The following is a 24,931-nucleotide window of genomic DNA, read 5'->3' as shown; positions in this document are numbered from 1 at the left end:
GTGACTGTTTTGTACTTAGTGTTGTCCATAATTCCTGATTTTTGTGTTGTTTTCATATTTATACAGCGTTATATGATGATTTTCTCACAGTATTTTGTGTAAATAAAATGGGATCCAAATTTTTCCAACTTTGTCTGTTGTTAAGGAACATCCATATAATCTCAGAATGGGATGGTGTGTTATGTTACGTGCCTAACAGCAACAAATGATTATATTCAAGAGACCATTTAAGAAATAAACTATTAGATGGAACCAAACACTATAAACTGTTGTAATACACTGTGCGGAGTGTTCACTAACTGGAATAACATTCATTGTAGCATTGTTGAAATTACAGAGAGATTGAAGGAATCTCAGTATTTACCTTCAGAAGTTGAAATTGCTAGCATCATTGATAAAAATACTAAAATAGTAAATTGTAATCCCAGCTTTGGGAACTATATGTCCCCAGTCATCCCTGAAGAATGAACCTATAGTGCAGAAACAAGGATTACTACTTTTCACTTAAGCTGTTAATGTCTGCATTACTAGGAGTTGCGCATCCTGAAGGTAAGAATGGCCAGCCTTTTTGGTTCTATGTAATTTTAACAATTTGCTCAGTTGAACTGTCCATTTGGTAAATTGCTTATATCATATCAGTTAAATACTTTTCTGAATGTGCATTCCAATTTGATAGTGTTTAATGTCTTAATTTTCACCACTTTTTCAATCAGATTACTTAGGTGGTGTTTGTTTTATATAAGAGCATGTAAATTTCAGAAGAAAATAAGTATATATGTGTACTGATCCTTGATGTGTACATAGCTGTCAGTCACTAACAAGCATGGAAACCCTGGTAAAAAAAAAAAAAAAGTGAACTTGTTTTGGAATATTTGTGTGTGTATTATTTTTTGGTATCTGGTTGCTCCAGGTTTTATCAATATTTCTATAGCAGAACAAAGATCTTTTGTTATTTTAAACAGCAATTTAAATAAATAAATAAATAAATAAATGTATTGTCTTGTAAGAGAGAAAATATCAGTGGTGCCCTTGTATTCACTTATTATTTTTACACTGTCTTCTTGCTGTTCTTCTGTAAAATACACTTAACCTAGTTTAGCCGTGAAAACTTTTCTCCGGGAATAATACAGAGTGAAATGTACCAGCATTTTTGTGTTCTTATTCTTATATCAAGCAACTATTCCTCAAGTCAAGAAACCAAACAGAATTTTTTAATACTTTATCAATATGGTAGCCTTTATTATTACCTGAAGGTTAATATAGCAAGTTATTAATGGTACCTTTTATCAGTTATCAATCTTGTAGTGTACATAGTCATATGTATGTTCATAAGAATGATTGTTACTATATTTGTATTCATAAGAATGATTTTCACCAACTACTCCACCTGTGACACCTATTTATTTAATAGCTTTAATAAGCCATTATTAATTTTCACTTTATACTTGTGTGAACATTACCAGCTGTTACTGAGGTAAAACTGACAAGGGGAAATCCCCAGAGATGGCACTGAATTCTCAAAACTACCATATATTACTGTAGGTGGACCCTCATTTAAGAGTAATCAGTGGGAAAAAATCGTAATTTTGCATGATGTTCTAGGAACTTAAAATTGACCTCATTAAATTTATAAGCACATTAGCATAGTGGTTAGCATATGAGCCTGATGCGCAGACATTTTTGGGTTCAAATCTCATTAGGTGCTGAAAAATTCTTTATTTTTAAATAATTTAAAAATGACTTTGATCATTGTTTTTATTCAATTAATTGGTTTAAATGTAATTTTTTTTCAAAATTTCTAATCCTTTATCAAATAATTTTAATCATTGTATTGACTTTTTCATTTGGTCTTACTTTTTTCTTGTTACCATTCTCTTTTCATTTGGAATAATTGTGCATGTGATTTTAACTATTTTTATTTAAATATTTGAAGATTCCAATCTATTAGTTAAAAATAAAAAATGAAACAATCTATTTGTATTGGTTGATCAGTAGTGTCAAAAATGTATTTTTGGGTATGTACAAGATACACATTTTTTTTTTTTTTTTTTTTTTTTTTTTTTTTTTTTTTTTTGGGTGGTAATCATCGTACAAACATTTAAAACATAAATCCCCGTTGCACTATGCAAAAAATATCACAGCTGAAAATTTAAACAAAAGGAGGGGCTATAAATAAGTGCACAAAATGAGGGATAGAAATTATGAATGCAATAACATGGACGAAAATATAAGATGATCAAATGAAAGAAATTACGAGATTATTACATCGGAAGATGGACTCGGAATCGACCAAAACTGGTCATGTTTGAACCAGTAAAACTTATATACAACAGAAGTAGTTTATTATCTAATTCTACCATGAAAGAAATTATATGGAAATTAATACAAAAAATAATTAAAATCTCATGCACAAAGATTCCAAATAAAAAAGGGTAGGAAAAAAAGTAAATTAAAATTTAATATAATATTAAAATTATGTGACGAAGGATTAGAAATTTTAAAAAATACTTTTAAACTAACTAACTAATTAATTGAATGAAAACAATAATCAAAGCCATTTCAATAACTAAAAGTAGAAAAGTTTTTTGAAGTACCTGAAGAGATTTGAATGCACAACCTTTAGCATGTGAGGGTCATATGCTCACTAATACACTACAAAACCCTTATGTGAACTATTGTCCATTTTAAAGTTCTAGAACATAACTCAAAATTATGAAATTTTTTTCATTGATTTGCAAATGACGGTCCACCAGGGTGAATGGCTGCAGAGTGCAGTACTTGGGACCCTAACCCACGTCACCATATAGATGGTTTCAAAAGCTCCATCACACTCCCAGGGGCCTCTCCTTGTAAGCGATTGTTCCAAAATAGACACCTGTGCTCTATACCACTTTAAGTACTCTAATGGAATATTTGTTACTTCAGAGTAACAACTAAGGAAGCCAATATGGGATTATATTAGCAACTGAATATTTGTGAAATGTGGTTGTATGCCACCAGCTTCTTATATTTAAAATTTCTGTAAAAGGCTATAAAGGGAGAGATGGATATGTAATGGCAACTGATTTGCATTTTTCAAAGATTTCTCTCTTTGAGGGAAAGTAAGTGGGGGGGGGGGGGGGGAGTACTAATAGATATACTTCAGTGTTAAATGAATTTTAACCTTAATCAAATGAAGATAGAGTGGATGTCTACCTATCTCAAGTGACATCAGAACAGTGCACACACCAGACATTCTTTCAATTAGAAAAAGGGAGAACCTTGTTGAGGGTAATGATATTGTTCAACAAATAAACATAAAAGTCTCACTGAATTGTGTTAAAACAGACTTGATAGTATCTGGTAGAGAGGATTCTATGCTTTGGCTCATTGGTAAGTTGAACATTATAAGTTGGGAAATTATTGAATGTGTCATATTGTGAAGGACTGCTAACTGTAGCTGTGTATTAGTCACTTTCTCAAAACTGAAGGTATCTTCTGATATGTACATGTGCAATAGAAATTTGAGACATTTGTGTTTAAAAGCTCATCACCATATTTTGCTATAGTTTAGAGGTGTACCTTGAATTTTATGGACATTCATTACAGCTTGTTTTCACCTCTCTCTCTCTCTCTCTCTCTCTCTCTCTCTCTCTCTCTCTCTCTCTCTCTCTCCCTCCCCCCCCCCCCCCCTCCTTCCATTGAAGAAGTATACTGCATTAAAGCATTAAAGTTTGTTTCTGTTTTAACTCCATCTGCAGGCACCTGTGAAGGACACCCTGACTATAATCTGGAAATCTGTAATTTTAAACTCACTTAGGAAATCAGAAAGGAGGAAAACCTATATAGATTTTGAAATAATAAGTGGCCCATACCACTACCACCCCCAGATTCGGTAACTAAGAGCCACCTAGATCCAATTTCATAGTGGAATCTGTGACTGCATAGCTCATTTGGAAAAGGTTTATATCACAAAAGACAAGGAACTGGGATGGAGCTCTGTTACTGTGCACTGTTTTAATTTGTCAAGAGCCCACTTTCCTGTAAACTGAAAAATTAGCTATGGGCACTCCATCCTGCACTATTGTAAATTTGTTTGGCTTAAGATGCAAATATTTTCTCACAACTCACCAAACAGTTGCATGTGGAACATCTAGTTCAAAGTATGGATTGTGGCTCAATTTTGCAAGAGTGTTAATAAATGTTCTCTCTGTCTTTCACTCACAGGCAGCTTGAAGATTAGTTTAGAACTACTGAATAGCCAATCTGAACATACATTGACCACAGTAGCATGTTAGTTTACTTTTGGAATGCAATACAGCAGTGATTATGGCAAGGCATAGATTCAACAAGTCCTTGGTAGGTTTCCAGACATATGTGGCATGTGATATCTATGCACATCACATGCAATTCCCATAAATTAGGGGCTGGTAGTTTGTGGGTGCTCAATAGTGTCCCACTTGTATTCCACTGGGTTCAGATCAGGTGGATTTGATGGAACTTGATTTTGTTATCATGTCCTTCAAACCACTGTAGCACAATTCTAACCTTGCGTTATGGACAGTTACCTTACCGGTTGATGCTATCATTCTGAATTACATGTTATCATATGCTGAGCCATAACAATCTGCATTTTGATAAGAGCCTAGCTGCCCATGTTTCTCAGACACATGTGTCATTGAAATTCCAAGAGTAATGGGTAGGCATCATATTACTTCTTCCCACACAATCTCACAGAATTTCCAAGACAAGACGGAGGTTTACCAGCAGTCGTCCTTCTTGTGCACCATTCATGAATCAAACAGGGACAAGGGAAATTATAATGGTACCAAAACTAACCTCAACTACACAGTGTGAGGTGGATTGTGTAGCATAGATGGTACATTTGGTAAATCAACAAGAAAAACCAGACAGACTCACAGGTCAGGGAAAGGCCCATCATTTTACAAGACATATTTACAGTTGAGCAATCACAGTGATCACATTCATTTGCTTCTTCTGTGGTTCTTTGTATAAAAATATTTTTTTATCTGTTGTTCACTTTATGAATGAAATCCAGAATGGAGGTAATAGTATATATGGAAACAAATAAATTTTAAGCATGTATAAATTCAGTGAAAATCATACATTCTAATCCTTCTATTCATCTCATCACTTGGATCCACATTCATTTAAAAGCAATGACATCACCCTTCTCACACCACTTCACACACTAAAGTCCACTTACACAATGATTACTCGTTTTCACCAGGCTCACTTCAACAAGTTGCTGAGTTCCCAACTATACAGAAAAATTCAAGCAGCAACACAGCAGCATAAATCTTCTGTATATGAAGGACATAGTAAATACGGCACACACATTCTTGAACTAAATGTCAGAATTATCTCAATACGATCAGTTTATATATTACTCAATACTGTAAAAACTATTAGATATTAGGATTTTTAATTAATTTTTGTACTATATTAATATACTTTCATGAACTATTTTAGCAGTCTGGGTGACTTAATTTTGTTACTTTCCTGTTTAATTACTGAGTCACTTACAGCCATTCTTTTTTTCATTGCTACTATAACTTTCCTTTATACATTTCTGCAGTTCATTAATATGGTTTCAAAGCTTCATTTTGGTTTTTGCTTTATTAAGTGCACAAAAATTATCAGATAATTTCCTTGTGCCCTTGTTTATCTATGTCTTTGAATTTAAATTAATTTTAATTTTCTGGGAATGCAGCATCAGAGGGATGTTTATGATGAAGTGTCAAAATTTTGTTCACCTTATCTTTGGACTGTTTCCCAAGCCACTTTTTTAGCATGCATTTGAAGATCCTAATGATGTCTTCATTAACTACTCATCTTGGTCTGGTTGTCATTTATCCTCCAAGTAACATTAAGAATTCTTCAAGTGTAAATGTGATTACTTTAGGATCTAAAAAATCTCTTTGTCATAATCATATATTTTTTTGCAATAAACATCTGGTCAGTTGCACAGAGGAATGGTATGATGAACCAAGTCTTATATCCTGAAATGTATTTATTGTGATTTATGACTCGAAATATCAGAAATCGCATAAGTTGAAAATAGTCATAAACAATGACTGTGATTTTTATTTTCCTGCACTGATTGTACATTTAACTCTTCAGAAGTTTCTTCTATTGTTGTGAGTATATATAAGAACAAAGTGTTGTTCATCACAGAAGAATGGTTATTACAATTCTAAAGCTGTGGTAATAAATTACCACAGTTTTTATTTATTTGTTTATTTTTTCCAGCCATCACATCAGCTGGTATGTGTATGCATCAACTGATCTTCATTGACTGATCCATTATGGGGGAAAGTAAACTGTCACCCATTAATTGCTCAGTTTACCCCCCCCCCCCCCAACAATCCCTCCATAAACATTCTTTTCAGGCCACCTTGCAATACCCTGTTTTATGCACATGTCCAGTTGTCTGATTCTTGAATTGCTCTCAAAAATGCATTGTGTCAGTTTCTTGTATCCATTGTGTTGTAAAAATCATTTCTCATTAATGTGCTAAATGATTAATGATGTTGATGCTTCATTTTGGTACTCCATTCTTCTTCTTCAGTTTTATTTATGTATTTATATCACTGTGTAGTTGTGAATAATGGAAGGAGTATAGACATGTTACTCAAAGTACAATTAATGTTCTGTGAAAATGTAACTTAGCTTTCTTTAGCACTAAGAGAAACACACAAATACACAAGCTGAGCTATACTGTTTTGGTAGGGCAAACTAACTGGTGTGAGTGGTTGCATCATCTTGTGTAAGATGGGTGGGTGGATGAAAGGAGAAGGAAGGCAAGCAGGGGAATGGAAGCTGATGGTAGAATGGTAGATGCAGCAGAGGAATAATATAGGTATGTACCAGTGAATGGAGAGAAGTGGGAGAATGTGTGTATGTGTGTGTGTGTGTGTGTGGGGGGGGGGGGGGGGCAGACAAGGGTGAAGGTGGTTGTGGGACAGGGATTAATTTGTTTAGAGATCGGGATTATTGCAGGGGTAAGCGGCTATTAAGGGTAAGGGGGGGGAGGTGGTGGTGGAAGTGTCCAGATAGCATGGGTTGAGAATGAGCGCATCATGCTCAGCAGCATGCTCTGTGCATGGTTTGTCAAGTTTCCTCTTGGCCACAGTTTGGCAGTGGCCATTCGGTGCTGTGGAAAGGTAGTTTGTGGTCACACAACTACTGCGTAGGAACACCCAAATATAACCCAATATAAACACAGATAGCAGCCACTAAACTACTTCCTTTGCCAGGTTTTGACTACTTTTTATTGTAACCTGAATAGAGGAACATCTTTCCCACAATCATTCTCACCTCTCCCAAAGTGATATCCCACTGCTCATCCAATCTGTAAAATATTATGGTCCATCCTTATGCCACACGTCTCCCAACATGGGTTGTATCCCTAGGGAAAGGCCAAGTGGAAACATATCTTCTGCACTTAACCTTCATATCCTATTCAAGGGCCATCACAAGCTATCCTGTGCTATTGAAAGGAAGGGTCCATGTGTGAGAGCAGTAATATCATTTATCAACACTACACAGCCTTTTTATGTATGCATAATCACAACCAACTGTCCTCCCTAATGAATGACCACAGCCCAACTGTTGCGAGGAGCAAAGTTAACCAACCAGGAACAGAATATGCTGCTGAGCACAATATACTTTACTATAATAGCTGCCTTACAACCCATGCCAGCCCCATCTGCCCCCAACACACATCCATTAAAAAAGAAATCTATACAAGCTTTTCACTTTTCTGAATGACATTGATGAGAACTATCCTCAGAATACACCCTTGGATCCCACAATCCTCTGGGACCAATCTCTGTTAGATGCTGATTCTCACCCACACCCAACACTGTCCCAACACCGTCCACTTTACTCCACTGATCTGCACCCAGAGTATTCTCTCTGGACAATCCTACGTCCTCTGTTCTATATCCCATGGCCCCCCTCCCCCTCTTCATTGTAAGTCACTGGAAACTTCATGGCAGGGTCACTGCCATCACATTCCTATGCTATTCCCTTGCTGCCTCTCCCTCCAAATGCCAGCCTCCTTTCCGTCTGCACGAGTGTGTGTGTGTGTGTGTGTGTGTGTGTGTGTGTGTGTGTGTGTGTTAGCTACAAAGAATAATGTTGCCCAAATGTCAGCAACATTTAGAGTCTTGCTTACTTGCATTTTGACTATTCAACTCTGTAACTATACAGTGTGTAATTACCTTTATTCCTTGTATTATTTGTATTCTACCTGTGACTTTTCTATCATTTTTCTAATTATGTGTTTATAAACGATTGGAATCACCGATTATAATTGTTTTGCTCCTGATTCATTGGTGTGAATAGTTACCGCTCCTTACCCATAGGCGCCTGCAAGAGGTTTAAGAGGTGGCACTTGTCCCCCACTTTACCCAGGAATCAGAGTATAGAGTTTTTTTTTTTTTTTTTTTTTTTATTTTATTACAGTACTCTCATAGATGTGTAGGAGTGACTGGATATGATCATTTCTCTGGTGTAATAAGTTTTTTGTGCCGCTATAAAATTTTTTGCTTGTACAATTAAACATCTTGAAACTGATCAACTCATTTATATAAAAACTGACAATTTTAAGGACATTACAAACCACCCCCCCCCCCCCCCCCCAGATAAATTTCTTCAGACACCTTCCTCATACCTCATGGTACTCTTTGAAATCATAATCAGTTGTACAGGTTCATTTATTACTGTTCCAAAAGAGCAAGCTCTGACACGAGTTTTGTTGTTAGGCTGGAAAAATCTTTTAGTCATGTAAAATGTTAGAAAATTTTCAGTAATAAGTGGATATTATGAGCAAGATTTTGATTTTGTATCATGGCAGTATTGAATGCCTCTGACATATGGATTCTTCTCACCAACATCAGCTGTTCTAAATTGTGCAGATGAGAACTGTCCTGGAAATACACCCTTCATTGCCAAAACCGCCTGTCCTCTACCTTCATTAGTCTCTGTCTTTCATCTGCTTATTACCTACTCTGCTTCTACTCCAGCCCTACAAACACTTTCTCTTCCACTAGTGTATCTGCATAGTCCTTTCCTCTTCTCTACCTGTCTCCTTTTCACTTTGCCCACTCACCACCACAACCTCCAGGTGCTTACCTAGTTGTCCACTATCTTTTTACCTCCATTTCTCTCTCTGCTCTCACAGGCAGCATTAACATCTTTACTACTTTACCCTGGTATCCCTTTCCATTCCCATTCCCACCTCACATCTCTGTTGTACTCCCACTTTACCTTGTGATCCCTTCCCCTTCCCTTGCCCCATTTCTGCTATACCCACACAGCCCAGCTCAGCAAAATTGCTGCTCAACTCAGAACAGTCATGAATGAGCATTAGCACCTGGAGACGAACAGTGGTCATATGTTTGTCTCTCTCTCTCTCTCTCTCTCTCTCTCTCTCTGTGTGTGTGTGTGTGTGTGTGTGTGTGTGTGTGTGTGTGTGTTTGTTTGTTTGTTTTGGTCTAAATCTGATGAAGGACTTAGCCTGATACCTAACAACTCCTAGCAGTATTTTTACAATGCACTGTCTGCCACTCTATGTCTCCTCTATCTGGTACCAATCTATATTTTTATACACTGAAGAGCGAAGAAATTGCTACATCTGCCTAGTATAGTGTAGGGACCCCGCAACCACGCAGAAGTGCCTCAACATGACGTGACATGGACTCGACTAATGTCCGAAGTAGTTCTGGAGGGAACCGACACCATGAATCCTGCAGAGGTGTCCATAAATCTGTAAGAGTACAAGGAAGTGGAGATCTCTTCTGAACAGCATGTTGCAAGGCATCCCAGATATGCTCAGTAATGTTCATGTCTGTAAAGTTTGGTGGCCAGTGGAAGTGTTTAAACTCAGAAGAGCCACTCTGTAGCAATTCTGGACGTGTGGGGTGTCACATTGTCCTCCTGGAATTGCCCAAGTCCATCGAAATCCATGATGGACATGAATGGGTTCAGGCGATGAGACAGGATGCTTACATATGTGTCACTGTCAGTGTCATATCTAGATTATAAGAGGTCACATATCACTCCAACACCCCCCCCCCCCTCCCACACCATTACAGAGCCTCCACCAGCTTGAACAGTCCCCTGCTGACATGCAGGGTCCATGATCTGATGAGATTGTCTCCATACTCATACTCATCCATCCACTCGATGTAATTTTAAAAGAGAGTCTTCTGACCAGGCAACATTTTTCCAGTCACCAACAGTCCATTGTCAGTGTTGATGGACTTTGGGGAGGCATAAAGCTTTGTGTCATACAGTCATGAAGGGAACACGAGTGAGCCTTTGGCTTAGAAAGCCCATATTGATGATGTTTTATTGAATGGTTCATGTGTTGACACTTGTTGATGGTGCAGCATTGAAATCTGCAGCAATTTTCAAAAGGTTTGCACTTCTGTCAGTGAACGATTCTCTTCAGTTGTCATTGGTCCCATTCTTTCAGGATCCCTTTCTGGCCACAGCGATGTCAGAGATTTGATGTTTTACTGGATTCCTGATATTCACAGTTCCCTCGTAAAATGACCATGTGGGAAAATCGTCACTTCATGCTACCTTAGAGATTTTTCCTAAAATTATGTGAAAATTAGTGGCTTGCTATATTGAGACACTGCTGTCACTCAAGTATGCTGTCCCAAAGCATATTTGTTAGACTAACATTATTTAATGTGTTTTTAAGGTAGAAAGAATGGTGTGAGTTTAGGTTTTCACAATGTGTGATGAATTTGAATTATTTTTGGGTATTCTGCCAGCATTATCTAGGTGGTACAGTATTTCAACAAGCTGACTTGTTGCCCTTTTCAGGGGATCATGATGATGGGCTGTCTTCCTCTGGGTACTCTCTGCTGGTGAGATGGAGGGGGGAAGTGTGCTATCTGGAAGCAAGCCATAATCTGCAGTATCCATGCCACCACCACTTGGTTCAGGACCCTACTGATATGGAGAATAAGTGGTGTGGTCTTCTGCTCTTCAGTTGGAAGGCATGAGCAGATCTTCCCCAGACAGCCAATGTGCTGGAGCATGCTGAGGGCTAGGTCACAAGTCTTATTTTATTGGGAACCACTCTCTTTATTTAAGATATCCATTGCTTAGCTGGATCTCTGCATGCTCTATTGAGATTCTCTTCCAGATTGTGTCAGCTTGTTGTAGCAACTTGGTGCCATCATAATTATTATATCCTTTATGAATTAGGTGCTCTTCAACAGTTGACTTCATTGATTGTTTTTATCTGTTTGCTAAATATGCATCATGCATTTTTCATTGACTGTCCAGGTAGTCTGGCCTATGTACATTTTGCCTCCCAAGGTGTGGTACACTCTTGGTTTTGGAAGGCCTGGTTTTCCTTAACATACCCTAACAAGACTTTTGTCTCTTGATGTGAGGGATCAACAGTTTATCTTCCTCCTCTGCATGCTGTGATCAAGACATCTTTGGCTTTATGGTGTACTGGATCAGTTGATTGTTGTATGTGGTCAGATGGAAAACTTAACTGTCTGTACTATTGCTGCTGAACTCTCTTGGTCCGATATGTCACAATATCTGTACAGTAGTGACTTTAGGACTACCCTCACTGTGAGGGAGCATGAAAACTGGAGACATGCAAATGTAAATCTATTTGTTGGTTTACAGTAAATACTGTGTCCTAATGTATCATCTGGTCTTCACTTGACATGCAGAAAAGGAGAATAGATAGTGATCCAACCATCCAAGTGAAAAGAAATATTATTGTATTTATCTGGAGCATGTTATCAGGGTGGGAAAGGGGGATGGGGGAGTACAATGTAATGACCATGTTCATGATCAGATTTATTCGCTAGATTTTATGGATTATCTAAAGCCCATAAAGAAAGAATGGCACTCCATCCCATTGTAAGCAATATTAGCACATAACATCAGTGTACTTGCATATTAGCTAGCAAAACTGCTGAAAGTGATGCTCAACCCCATTGTTGGAAAATGCCAGGGTCACATAAAACATTTGGCATATTTCGCCAAGCACCTTCAAAACTACTGGCTACACCATAAAGACCTCACAGTGAGCTTTACCATGTTTTCCTCCTTTATTAGGATACCTCAAAGAGACTCTCTAAATCTCATAACAGACAAGCTGACACTGTTGCTAACAAGACTCATTTAATACGTGTTCATGTTTGTGTGATCCTGTCCCATTTGACAGAAATTACTACGAATACACTGAGTGAGTAACAATGGGCTGCCCACTGTCACCACTGGTGGCCAACACATTTGTTGAGACACTTGAACTCCTCGTGTTTCTTCCAGTACATAGGTGATAAATTCGTAATCTGTCCCCATGTATGACACTGTTATCAATACTCTTTATAACATCTGAATTTGCTGGAAAAAAAGATCTGATTCACAATGGAAACAGATGAAAATAACCAACTTACATTTCTGAATGTGCATGTCAAACGAAAGCCGGACAATACTTTAGGTCACAGAATTTACCGTTACCCAAGGCATACAGATTTATACTTACATGCTTCCAGCTTTCATGCCCTGTTACAATGAGGTGTGCTATGAACACTAGTGCACAGGTCTCATGAAATCTCTGACCAAGAGATTTCAGCAGTGGAATTTATAACATCCCTACTGTTATACTCCTGTTGCTTGGCACCTTGTAGATCTCTTCTTTCTCTCTTGTCCTGTTGTGGGATATTGTATGAATTAGAAAAAGGTTTCTGACTGATAATAAGAATTTATTATTACTGTTGGCTTTCTTCTCTATAATCAGACTTCACAATATACCATATGCCATTGCTTTTAACTGAGCTATCTGATTACTAAATTCATTAAACCTCGAACATTTGTGTGACCAACTTTCTTATCATCCTCAGACAAATCGCCTGACCCATACAGTAAGTCAGTACAAAAGCTCCCCAGTGACTCTGTCAACCAACTCCTCCATCCCACTGCATGAAACATGGGGCAAACCAGCTTGCCATTGTGGGCAGAGGTGCAGTTTTACTTATTCTAACAATCACCGATGCTGTTGCTCACTAGGCTCATACCGCGTACATTGATATTCGGACGAGCTGTGAGGACAGTAAACTTACAAGTTGCAGCAGCACCTTCAGACTGTTACCATAAAAACTGTTAGAACAACAGCCAGGTCCAGTGAGCAATGAAGACAAAGAAGCCTTGGGCATAGCATGGAGAAGGGGGAAGAGAAACTGTTGTAACGCATCACTTAAATTTGGAGGAATACTCCAGAAATATAACATGAAGTGCATATTTTGCACACCACCCAAGACAAATACCTTGTTGAAGTCTGCTAAATTACTTTTATTGATCCATATTAATTTAATGTCCAAAATTATATAAATAAAGTATGTCATTGGTGCACATTTCACCTAGTTACCTTCCATTACAAATGCACGACTGAGATATGATTTTCAAACGACAGAGCACAGCAATCAGCCTTCTTTTTCTTTCAGTTTTTATTAGGCAAATCTAGATTGTGGCTAGTGCCAAGCCATTATCAATACTTTTTCACAGTATCAATGCATGTCCTAGTACATCAGTCCCATGTTGTTCGGGTTTCTGTCACAGTTCGTTCAAGACTGTTGAAATCGTGAACAAACTGTGACAGAAGCACGAACAACAGGGAACTTATGTAGTAGAGCATGCATTAACACTATAAAATATTGCATTGATAATGGCTAGGCACTAACCAAAATCTAAATTTGCGTAATAAAACCTGAAAGAAAAGGATGATTGATTGCTGTGCATTATCATTTGAAAGGACTACATTTGTTTAATTAGGACACTTGTGGCATTACGAAAATGATTTATTGATGCTATGAATTACATCATGAAATCAGTTTCTGAACATCAGTCACTTCTTTTAAATGAATTGTCATCAAGGCGAGCCCATTCAGATGTTGCTCTCTAGTTGTTGTATTCCTTAGGTATGTCTTGATGCTCTTAAGAGTGGAGAAACTGCGCTCATTTGTGGCTGTAGAAACTGAAACACATTGAGATATATCTGACAGTTGCAGGCAGAAAAAGTTTCCTTTGCATTCCCTGAAACAACTACTCCAGTCACCTCACATGTTGATGAAAGTGTGTCAACTCAGCCATTGCCATTGTTAAATCGGTGACCAATGGACCTGAAGCATAAAATGAATGTAGTTTTGTAACTCCATAAATGATCCCTGTGTCTTTAATTTTTCATGGTAAAAGACTATTAAAATTGTTAAAAAGTTCAAAATGTGTCAAGAACCAATCCTGCAGTGAACTAATAAAGGCATCCAGACTGGGTATGAACACAGACACATTGTATTAACCCACATTATCATCACCGGTATCCTGATTTGCACTGTGTACTTGATTGGTAGAATTGTATGGTTGCTTGATTTTAACTGCATTGTCTGAAGCTGATCCGTGGTAATGTTGATTAACTCTGTGAACTCTATATCTTGGCACTGAAGTTGATGACAGATGGACTCACTGAGTGCAACCAGTTTAGAAGGTATAACTGTGCAGATGACAAAATCTCCCTTGCTGATGGCTGTCAACAAAATAATGGTATTGTGGGATGAGGTCTTCCCCAGAGCTGAAACAACACAGCCATAAATTTCCTTGAAGTCTTGTGTGATGCAAAGATGCTCAATCCAGCTAGTGAGTATGGTATGTTTCGGACTCCTGACTTGAACATTGATTAATGATTCAAGGACATCATTTAATACTTGCTTATGCTTTGACTCTCCAAAGAAATTATGTACCATTTCCAGCATTCCTAGTGAGTTCCCCATAATCAGAATCTTGCATGTATTGATGACTACCAAATTGAAACTATGAGCTGCACAATGAGAACATGCAGCTAAAGGGCAGCCCTGTTATATGAATCCATGAGCTCCGTGAGCTTTTCCCAACATGGCTGCAGTACTGACAATAGCCGTTGTAAAAATCACATGTCGAAACAAAATTTTACCAAGTTTTCAGGTACAGATCCAGCCAACTCTTTGCCAGTCACATGAAACACTGGAACAAATTGCAAGAAATATTAATGAATCTTGAGATTGGGTAAATATTATGATGATGACCACAAAGAGAGAGTTGCTCTATTCCTGCAACATCAGCAGGTTCATCCACAAGAACCAAGAAACCTTTGACATTATTAAAATGCTGAACAATCCTTTGCAGGAGTTGGTTATTGATGCAACTGATGGTCTGATTTTGGATTGGGGTGCTAATGTACTTGTTACATTTACCAGTTTTTTCCAAACTTGCTCAAAGGCTTTTGTCAGGCACAAAGTTACCATGTTATTATCATCTTCTTCTAATAATTTCCGGGTATGCAGCCGGATCCCGCTGCATACCCGGAAATTATTAGAAGAAGAAATACGCCGGGAAAATTTCAGAAGTCACATATTATCATCTTGTTTGCCAACTTAAAGAGGCCCAATCCTGACTATGCATTTTCTATTTTTTTCCCTGCTGCTCCATCAAGCGTTGGTCCAGACAGTGTTTTATATCTTATGTCTAGTTCGTCATTATATGAACAAAATTATCACCATCGATTGTAGTACCCTTATGGTAAAAGTTGCTTGCATGGATGCTGAAGCATTCAATACCTTGCTTCCACATCAAAAACCTGAGGGTTACCAGGTGTCCAACATTTTGATGATTACCTTTACCCAAACTTGTCTTAGTGAAAAATGCACAGTACCTACAGAAGGCACCATCATCTTTGGGTGAATATACTAACGAAAAATATTTCCCCATCCAACCTAGGTTGAACTTACAATATTGGCCACTTTGCAAAGTGAGGGGGAATTTGTAAGTTGCATTGGGCAAAAAAAGGGTTTTAGAAATGCTGTAGCTTCATGCCATGACTAACTTTTTCATTATTTGACAGCAAATAAACACTTACGCCATACTTACCTCCTGGTGATGAAATGTCAGGGCCTAATGTGTCAATGAAAGATGTTGATTTTGCTTCAGGACCTGACAGATGTGATTATGAACTAGCAGTAATGCTTCCATTGTTTGAAAACAGCAGTGATGGTAGTTTTGGTGAATCATTCATTTTCCCAACCTAAGAGAGCAGAGTTACTTCTAGTTGTGGGGTTTTGCAGAAGTAGTTCAAAATGTTTCCACTTTTTGTTTTGCAATGCATTGTCTTAACTCTCAAAATTTAGATTTCACTATACTTGCTTCAGTAACACTGGTTTTTGCAACACTATCATAACTACAATTTATCAGCTGCTAATGCAGAGAATCATGTACAAAACAAACTAGAACATTTCCTAGTAAGCACATGGTCTGACAGTATGTCCACCACATCTGTACTCTGCTTTGTTTCTATATTCATTAAGATTCATTTACAGATACTGTAACATACTGAGACTGATCTCATAAACTTTGTATTTAATTCACCTTTGATATTAAATTGATATGTGTTTTTAAAAGAAAACTGGAAACACATAATGTTACTATAGAATGGAGAAATACTGAAAGCAGAGGTGTTGTTAACCCTGTTAATAGCATTATGATATTGTGTGCATGTGTGTAAGAAAAAATGTCTCTAATATCACATTTTGAGGGGTAGGGGGTTAAGCCTGGAAGCTCCCCCATGCCACCAAATAAATATGCCACTGCTGATAAGGATGACAAGGGATGCAGAAATCTGGAGTCTACAGCATCTTGTACCAGTGCAGAAAGTGTATGTGGGTTAGTCTCACTAGACAGTACAGGGAAGGTGTGTGGAGTATAAGCATCCCATGGAACCACGCGGCTGCTACGGTCGCAGTTTCGAATCCTGCCTTGTGCATAGATGTGTTTGATGTCCTTAGGTTAGTTAGGTTTAAGTAGTTCTAAGTTCTAGGGGACTGATGACCATAGATGTTAAGTCCCATAGTGCTCAGAGCCATTTGAACCATTTTTGAACCAAGAACTGCATCTCTGAAGGACTTGTCATGAACTATGAAGACACCTAGCTGTTACAAAAGGCAACATATTTTGAGTTTGCATATTAGATTAGATTAGATTTACTTTCATTCCAATTGATCCGTAGTGACGAGTAAATCCCAGGAATTATTCAGTAAAATTTTGCACTTGCACTGTACCAGCTCTAGCTAGATTTTATGGCTATTATTTATTTAAATTGAGCAACAGTGTTTTTAAAAATGAAATGACTGCTTCACTGCCATAACAGATGCTATTTCAATGCATAACAGATGCTTTTGGTCACTATTTAATGACATGGTAAGTGGAAGAAATAGATTTTCGTGCCTTCTCTTTACTGATATCTTTATTCTGCGAGAGATGTGCTTTTCATTTTTCTTCCTCATACTTTTTGAGCTGTTTGCCTAAATACTATTGTTCAATAAGTGTGTATTTCATCTGCCCCTATATTACATCCATTTTCTAAAATTGTGAACTTGTTTCTAAATTTAACCTGGTATACTTCCAATTTTTAAATACATTTTCTTAATCTAGATTTCCATTACTGTCTGGTAAATTTCTTTCTAGCTTCATATATTCTTTTACTGTACATCATATGGGTATATGACCACTTGGAATTCTGAAGTAGTCCAGGATTGTCATAACATATAGAATATCCTTTGCTGGATAAAATAAAGTCAGTTCTATTTTTATAAGTTTTGTAATTTGTAATGGCAACCAGCCACAAGCATAAGTTTCAAACCTTATAATTATAACACAGTGATGTGGTTCTCATAAGGTCTAACCTGGTTTTTAGTTTTGTTTGGTCCTTGCCAAGACCATTTTCAATTAGTTTTCTCTTGAGAGCATGTGTTAAGGACAAACATATTGTTGTTGGTAATTCTACTAACATATGACCTCTTGTCATTTCTTGAATCACACCCTAGTTTCCTAGTGAAAAATCATTCTTTAGGTTTTGTCTGCACTTATGTTACAATCACCTCTTACAACCTTGTCGTAAAAGTTGATGTCATTTGTCAGTTTTCAAAATTCTTCATAGAGATCTTTTCCTTCTTCACAAAAACATAAGCACATTGAAGCATAGTTGGTTGATTTTCATGAAATATCTTTAGTTCATTTTTAAAAGTTTCCACAATTTTTTGTCCAAAATGTTGAACATAATTGTTCAGTATCCACAACTATAAAAATTACTTGGGAAAAAACAGTACTCACAGCAATTTTATTTTCAAAAAACCACGACTTCTTTCAGCCATGAAGGACATTTTTTGGTGGTTATCTTAACACTAAATCAGACCTATGTCACTATTGGTTCATCTTTGTCATGCCATTGATGGACACATTACACTGTGATTAACAATGCAGATAACTAAATGATGGAAAAATCCAGGATGGAATGTAACCATATTATGAAAAGCATTGTTGCTACCCACCATATAGTGGAAATACTGACTCACAGGTAGACATCACAAAAAGGCTGTCAGAAAGTGTGCACTTCACCAACAAGGTCTTTGTCTAAAACAGACAACATATACAACACACTCAAGCAAACGAATTCACACTCACATGACCACAGTCTCTGGCTGCGGCCTTCACAGCCAGATACTGTGGTCCTATGTGTGTGTGTGTGTGTGTGTGTGTGTGTTTTTGACGAAGGCCTTGTTGGCCAAAAGCTCACTTTCTGACAGTTCTTTCGTTGTGCCTGACTGCGACTCAGCATCTCTGCTATATAGTAAGTAGCAACTATCCTTTTCCTAATATTGTTACAATGCAGATTAACTTTCATATAATTTACAAGTAGATAGTTATACATAGTTTTTGCCATGCCCCAGCATTTACTTCATATGGACTGGTAATCTGGTTTTCTGTCCTTTCATAAATTTTGTGCTCTTTGTGGTTCTACAATCCTGTAATCATTATTAGTCTCAATTTCCATATGTTGTTGTGTGGTGGTCTTCAGTCCTGAGAGTGGTTTGATGCAGCTCTCCATGCTACTCTATACTGTGCAAGCTTCTTCATCTTCCAGTACCTACTGCAGCCTACATCCTTCTGAATCTGCCTAGTGTATTCATCTTTTGGTCTCCCTCTACAATTTTTACCCTCCACACTGCCCTCCAATGCTAAATTTGTGATCCCTTGATGCCTCAGAACATGTCCTACCAACCGGTCCCTTCTTCTTGTCAAGTTGTGCCACAAACTCCTCTTCTCCCCAATTCTATTCAGTACTTCCTCATTAGTTATGTGATCTACCCATCTAATCTTCAGCATTCTTCTGTAGCACCACATTTCGAAAGCTTCTATTCTCTTCTTGTCCAAACTATTTATCGTCCATGTTTCAGTTCCATACATGGCTACACTCCATACAAATACTTTCAGAAACGTCTTCCTGACACTTAAATCTATACTTGATGTTAACAAATTTCTTTTCTCCAGAAACGCTTTCCTTGCCATTGCCAGTCTACATTTTATATCCTCACTACTTCAACCATCATCAGTTATTTTGCTCCCCAAATAGCAAACCTCCTTTACTACTTTAAGTGTCTCATTTCCTAATCTAATTCCCTCAGCATCGCCCAATTTAATTTGACTACATTCCATTATCCTCGTTTTGCTTTTGTTGACATTCATCTTATATCCTCCTTTCAAGAAACTGTCCATTCTGTTCAACTGCTCTTCCAAGTCCTTTGCTGTCTCTGATAGAATTACAATATCATCGGCGAACCTCAAAGTTTTTATTTCTTCTCCATGGATTTTAATACCAACTCCAAATTTTTCTTTTGTTTCCTTTACTGCTTGCTCAATATACAGATTGAATAACATCAGGGAGAGGTTGCAACCCTGTCTCACTCCCTTCCCAACCACTGCTTCCCTTTCATGCCCCTCTACTGCCATCTAGTTTCTGTACAAATTGTAAATAGCCTTTCACTCCCTGTATTTTTCCCCTGCCACCTTTTGAATTTGAAGGAGAGTATTCCAGTCAACATTGTCAAAAGCTTTCTCTAAGTCTATGAATGCTAGAAACATAGGTTTGCTTTCCTTAACCTATTTTCTAAGATAAGTTGTAGGGTCAGTATTGCCTAATGTGTTCCAACATTTCTACAGAATCCAAACTGATCTTCCCCGAGGTCAGCTTCTACCAGTTTTTCCATTCGTCTGTGAAGAACTTGTGTTAGTATTTTGCAGACGTGACTTATTAAACTGATAGTTCGGTAATTTTCACATCTGTCAGCACCTGCTTTCTTTGGGATTGGAATTATTATATTCTTCTTGAAGTCTGAGGGTATTTCGCCTGTCTCATACATCTTGCTCACCAGATGGTAGAGTTTTGCTCTCCCAAGGCCGTCAGTAGTTCTAAAGGAATGTTGTCTACTCCCGGGGACTTGTTTTGACTCAGGTCTTTCAGTGCTCTGTCAAACTCTTCACGCAGTATCTTATCTTCCATTTCATCTTCATCTACATCCTCTTCCATTTCCATAATATTGTCCTGAAGTACATCGCCCTTGTATAGACCCTCCCTATACTCCTTCCACCTTTCTGCTTTCCCTTCTTTGCTTAGAACTGGGTTTCCATCTGAGCTCTTGATATTCATACAAGTGGTTCTCTTTTCTCCAAAGGGCTCTTTAATTTTCCTGTAGGCAGTATCTATCTTACCCGTCATGAGATAAGCCTCTACATCCTTACATTTGTCCTCTAGCCATCCCTGCTTAGCCATTTTGCACTTCCTGTCGATCTCATTTTTGAGACTTTTGTATTCCTTTTTGCCTGCTTCATTTACTGCATTTTTGTATTTCCTCCTTTCATCAATTAAATTCAATATTTCTTCTGTTACCCAAGGATTTCTACTAGCCCTCGTCTTTTTACCTACTTGATCCTCTGCTGCCTTCACTCCTTCTTCCCTCTGAGCTACTCATTCTTCTTCTACTGTATTTCTTTCCCCCATTCGTGACAATTGTTCCCTTAAGCTCTCCCTGAAACTCTGTACAACCTCTGGTTTACTCAGTTTCCACATATATTTAGTCAGTTTCCACATATATTAAGGATTTTACATTTAATGGCATACATTCTCTCTCAAATAGATGAAATTCTGAAATTGAAGTTAATGTTGCACTGCAGTTCCCTCTCTAAATCCTCGCACAAACGAAAAAATGGCTGACATCAAAATAAGTGTCCAAGCAATAGAAAAGCAACTGGAATCACTCAACAGAGGAAAGTCCACTGGACCTGACGGGATACCAATTCGATTCTACACAGAGTACGCGAAAGAACTTGCCCCCCTTCTAACAGCCGTGTACCGCAAGTCTCTAGAGGAACGGAAGGTTCCAAATGATTGGAAAAGAGCACAGGTAGTCCCAGTCTTCAAGAAGGGTCGTCGAGCAGATGCGCAAAACTATAGACCTATATCTCTGACGTCGATCTGTTGGAGAATTTTAGAACATGTTTTTTGCTCGAGTATCATGTCGTTTTTGGAAACCCAGAATCTACTCTGTAGGAATCAACATGGTTTCCGGAAACAGCGATCGTGTGAGACCCAACTCGCTTTATTTGTTCATGAGACCCAGAAAATATTAGATACAGGCTCTCAGGTAGATGCTATTTTCCTTGACTTCCGGAAGGCATTCGATACAGTTCTGCACTGTCGCCTGATAAACAAAGTAAGAGCCTACGGAATATCAGACCAGCTGTGTGGCTGGATTGAAAAGTTTTTAGCAAACAGAACACAGCATGTTGTTATCAATGGAGAGATGTCTACAGACGTTAAAGTAACCTCTGGCGTGCCACAGGGGAGTGTTACGGGACCATTGCTTTTCACAATATATATAAATGACCTATTAGATAGTGTCGGAAGTTCCATGCGGCTTTTTGCGGATGATGCTGTAGTATACAGAGAAGTTGCAGCATTAGAAAATTGTAGCGAAATGCAGGAAGATCTGCAGCGGATAGGCACTTGGTGCAGGGAGTGGCAACTGACCCTTAACATAGACAAATGTAATGTATTGCGAATACATAGAAAGAAGGATCCTTTATTGTATTATTATATGATAGCGGAACAAACACTGGTAGCAGTTACTTCTGTAAAATATCTGGGAGTATGCGTGCGGAACGATTTGAAGTGGAATGATCATATAAAATTAATTGTTGGTAAGGCGGGTACCAGGTTAGATTCATTGGGAGAGTCCTTAGAAAATGTAGTCCATCAACAAAGGAGGTGGCTTACAAAACACTCGTTCGACCTATACTTGAGTATTGCTCAACAGTGTGGGATCCGTACCAGATCGGGTTGACGGAGGAGATAGAGAAGATCCAAGGAAGAGCAGCGCGTTTTGTCACAGGGTTATTTGGTAACCGTGATAGCATTACGGAGATTTTTAGCAAACTCAAGTGGCAGACTCTGCAAGAGAGGCGCTCTGCATCGCAGTGTAGCTTGCTCGCCAGGTTTTGAGAGGGTGCGTTTCTGGATGAGGTATCGAATATATTGCTTCCCTCTACTTATACCTCCCGAGGAGATCACGAATGTAAAATTAGAGAGATTCGAGCGCGCACAGAGGCTTTCAGACAGTCGTTCTTCCCGCGAACCATAAGCGACTGGAACAGAAAAGGGAGGTAATGACAGTGACACATAAAGTGCCCTCTGCCACACACCGTTGGGTGGCTTGCGGAGTATAAATGTAGATGTAGAATGTATAATCAGAAATTTGCTAATGAACAGAACTGTGAATTACTGGCAGTTGCAGAACAAGCAAAAACTGTGTGTGACTGTGTATTTATAACAGCGAGAAATTTCAACTACATCATTAATGGCAGTGCTCTGTGTCCAACGACGGAAGAACAAAGTGGAACCAATAGCTATGTGTAGCTAAACCAGAGTGAAGATAACGACTTTAAAATGGCTTTGGTTACTGAAACTGGTCAGGCTGTATGAAAATAAAATTGCAGATGTTGCTGTTATTTGTTTCCAAGATTCCTTAATAATCTTCGCAAGCTTCCTTCAATGTCTGTAGTATTGCTTTCAATTTTCTCATTTACAATGAAGAGTAAACCTGATTTCTTACCATGCTCTATTTTGCTGGAGTAAAATGGGTAACTCTCCTTGATTTTTCTCTGTGCTTCTGACAACCACACTATGTTCCATTTGTTGTATAACTCTTATTTCAAATTCACTAACCTATCTTAGGATCATAAACTCCTTCTATTTAGTATTTCCGAATACAAAGTGGTAGAAGCAGGTGGATTTTGGAGGTCTTTTTAAAGCAATGAGAGTAAGATATCCTTGTTGGGAAGATATAACACCTCATGAATTAAGATGACAAATGGCACAGTAACAAAGAGAAAATACTACAAGTTCCCTCAAAAGTGGACATCAACTGCTCTAGGTGTCCTTAATAAGGATACATGTCAGAAAATCAATATTAAAAATTCTACAACCATGTATCTCCAGTTATTTCTTCTCAACCTTGTTAATTCTTTAGTTCGTTGATAAAATAAAATATTTTCAATTAGTGACATCCTTTACCATCTCTGCTGCAAGCTTGTGTGGTTCCAAACCTGCATTCTGCATATAATTCAATTATCTGCTCAGCACAATCACCTGTATATATAGGTTCAGTTGTCTCTGCTTTTGACCCACATATACTGTATGCCCCTTTCTCACCCTCTTTCTGCCCTCATTATTTCCTACTTTTAAAATATAATGAATTTTGCCTGTATCTTTTCAGTTTCCAAGATTCTGACACTATCCTGACATTCCATTTCTTCTCACAATTTTATTTTGGTACTATAAATACACCTTTTATTTCTTGATACAGGATGCCAATTTTTTTTCATTCTTACTGATAGCTGCATATGAAGAATTACTTATTGGCTTGTGAAACATTTGCTGCTATACACTATCGAAATAGGCTCAGAAGGTGTAGAAGTTTGTGTACTGTAAAATCTTTAAAAGCCTGTGAAATCTGTCCCAGATGTGCCAGAAAAGCAGGGCAGAGTAAGTAGTACATAGATATTCTGCTGGTAACATACTGTGTCATCAAGTAGGTTTCCCCTTTGATAAGAACTTACACTACAGCCGTAACACTTGAATTACAAACAACATTTTCTCGAAACATATTTATTCGATAATGAATTTTAGCTTTAGCATAGAGGTAATAATAGCAATAGTAAGTAATACTGTTTTAGATCAATACAGAAGAGAGTATGAAAATAGATGTAATTTTCCTGCAGGATGTAATGTGTCATGACTATTTAAGACATTTTTCTCTTTGTTTTTTTGTTGCTTGTGCAGGTACCCTACATAAATTACATTGTGCACTTCTGTCTCATTCCAGAATACTGGCCTCATGAAACTCTAAATTCATGCAGTGAGAATATTGTGTTTGACCATCCCTTTGGGATAAATGTGATACTTCCTGATAATCGGAAAGCAGATTACCTTTATACATGTGTCAAGTGCTGTAAAACGTATAAGTTTCAGCAATCTTTGAATAGGCATCTTACATATGAATGTGGGAAACTACCTCAGTTTCAGTGTCCATACTGCAATGAAAAGAGACATCTTAAATGTAATTTGGATAAACACATTATGCGTAAACATAAAAAAATTCCAATGTGTATTTAGTTCCACCATATAGTAGATGTTGTCATGAGATACAAATAAATGTGCTGTTAAAAGATATCATTTATTTTCTTTTAGATTAGTTTTATGTTGTATACAGGGTTATTTTGTAAGTATTTGTAGGGTTTTAGAAGACAGTTGCATAAAAACTACAAGACAAACAGAAAAATTACACATTTCAATGCCTTAGCATAGCTGCGGACTGCACCACTATGTGCAGTCACGCCAGAACATGTAGACAAGTCATCAGTTCATTATTGTTGCCTTTGGGTAGGCAACCCAGTGTACAGCTTTCCAAAGCATGCTGGTGTCGTTACGCATTCCTGGGCGCCATTGTCAATGACTTCAATTAAT

General features: G+C 37.8%; 1 protein-coding gene across 1 annotated transcript; it reads left to right on the top strand.

Moving 5' to 3' along the window:
* Positions 1-303: 303 nt before the first annotated feature.
* LOC126252958 (longitudinals lacking protein, isoforms A/B/D/L-like) lies at positions 304-24,613 on the top strand. Its single transcript, XM_049953973.1, has 2 exons — positions 304-549; positions 24,291-24,613. The coding sequence occupies exons 1-2, from the start codon at positions 516-518 to the stop codon at positions 24,578-24,580; spliced, it is 324 nt and encodes a 107-aa protein (XP_049809930.1). The 5' UTR covers positions 304-515; the 3' UTR covers positions 24,581-24,613.
* The last annotated feature ends 318 nt before the right edge of the window (positions 24,614-24,931 follow it).

This window comes from Schistocerca nitens, chromosome 4, assembly GCF_023898315.1.
Source record: "Schistocerca nitens isolate TAMUIC-IGC-003100 chromosome 4, iqSchNite1.1, whole genome shotgun sequence".
Lineage (NCBI taxonomy): Eukaryota > Metazoa > Arthropoda > Insecta > Orthoptera > Acrididae > Schistocerca > Schistocerca nitens.
The sequence above is the reverse complement of the archived record's forward strand: the minus strand, read 5'-3'. Positions and strand labels throughout refer to the sequence as shown.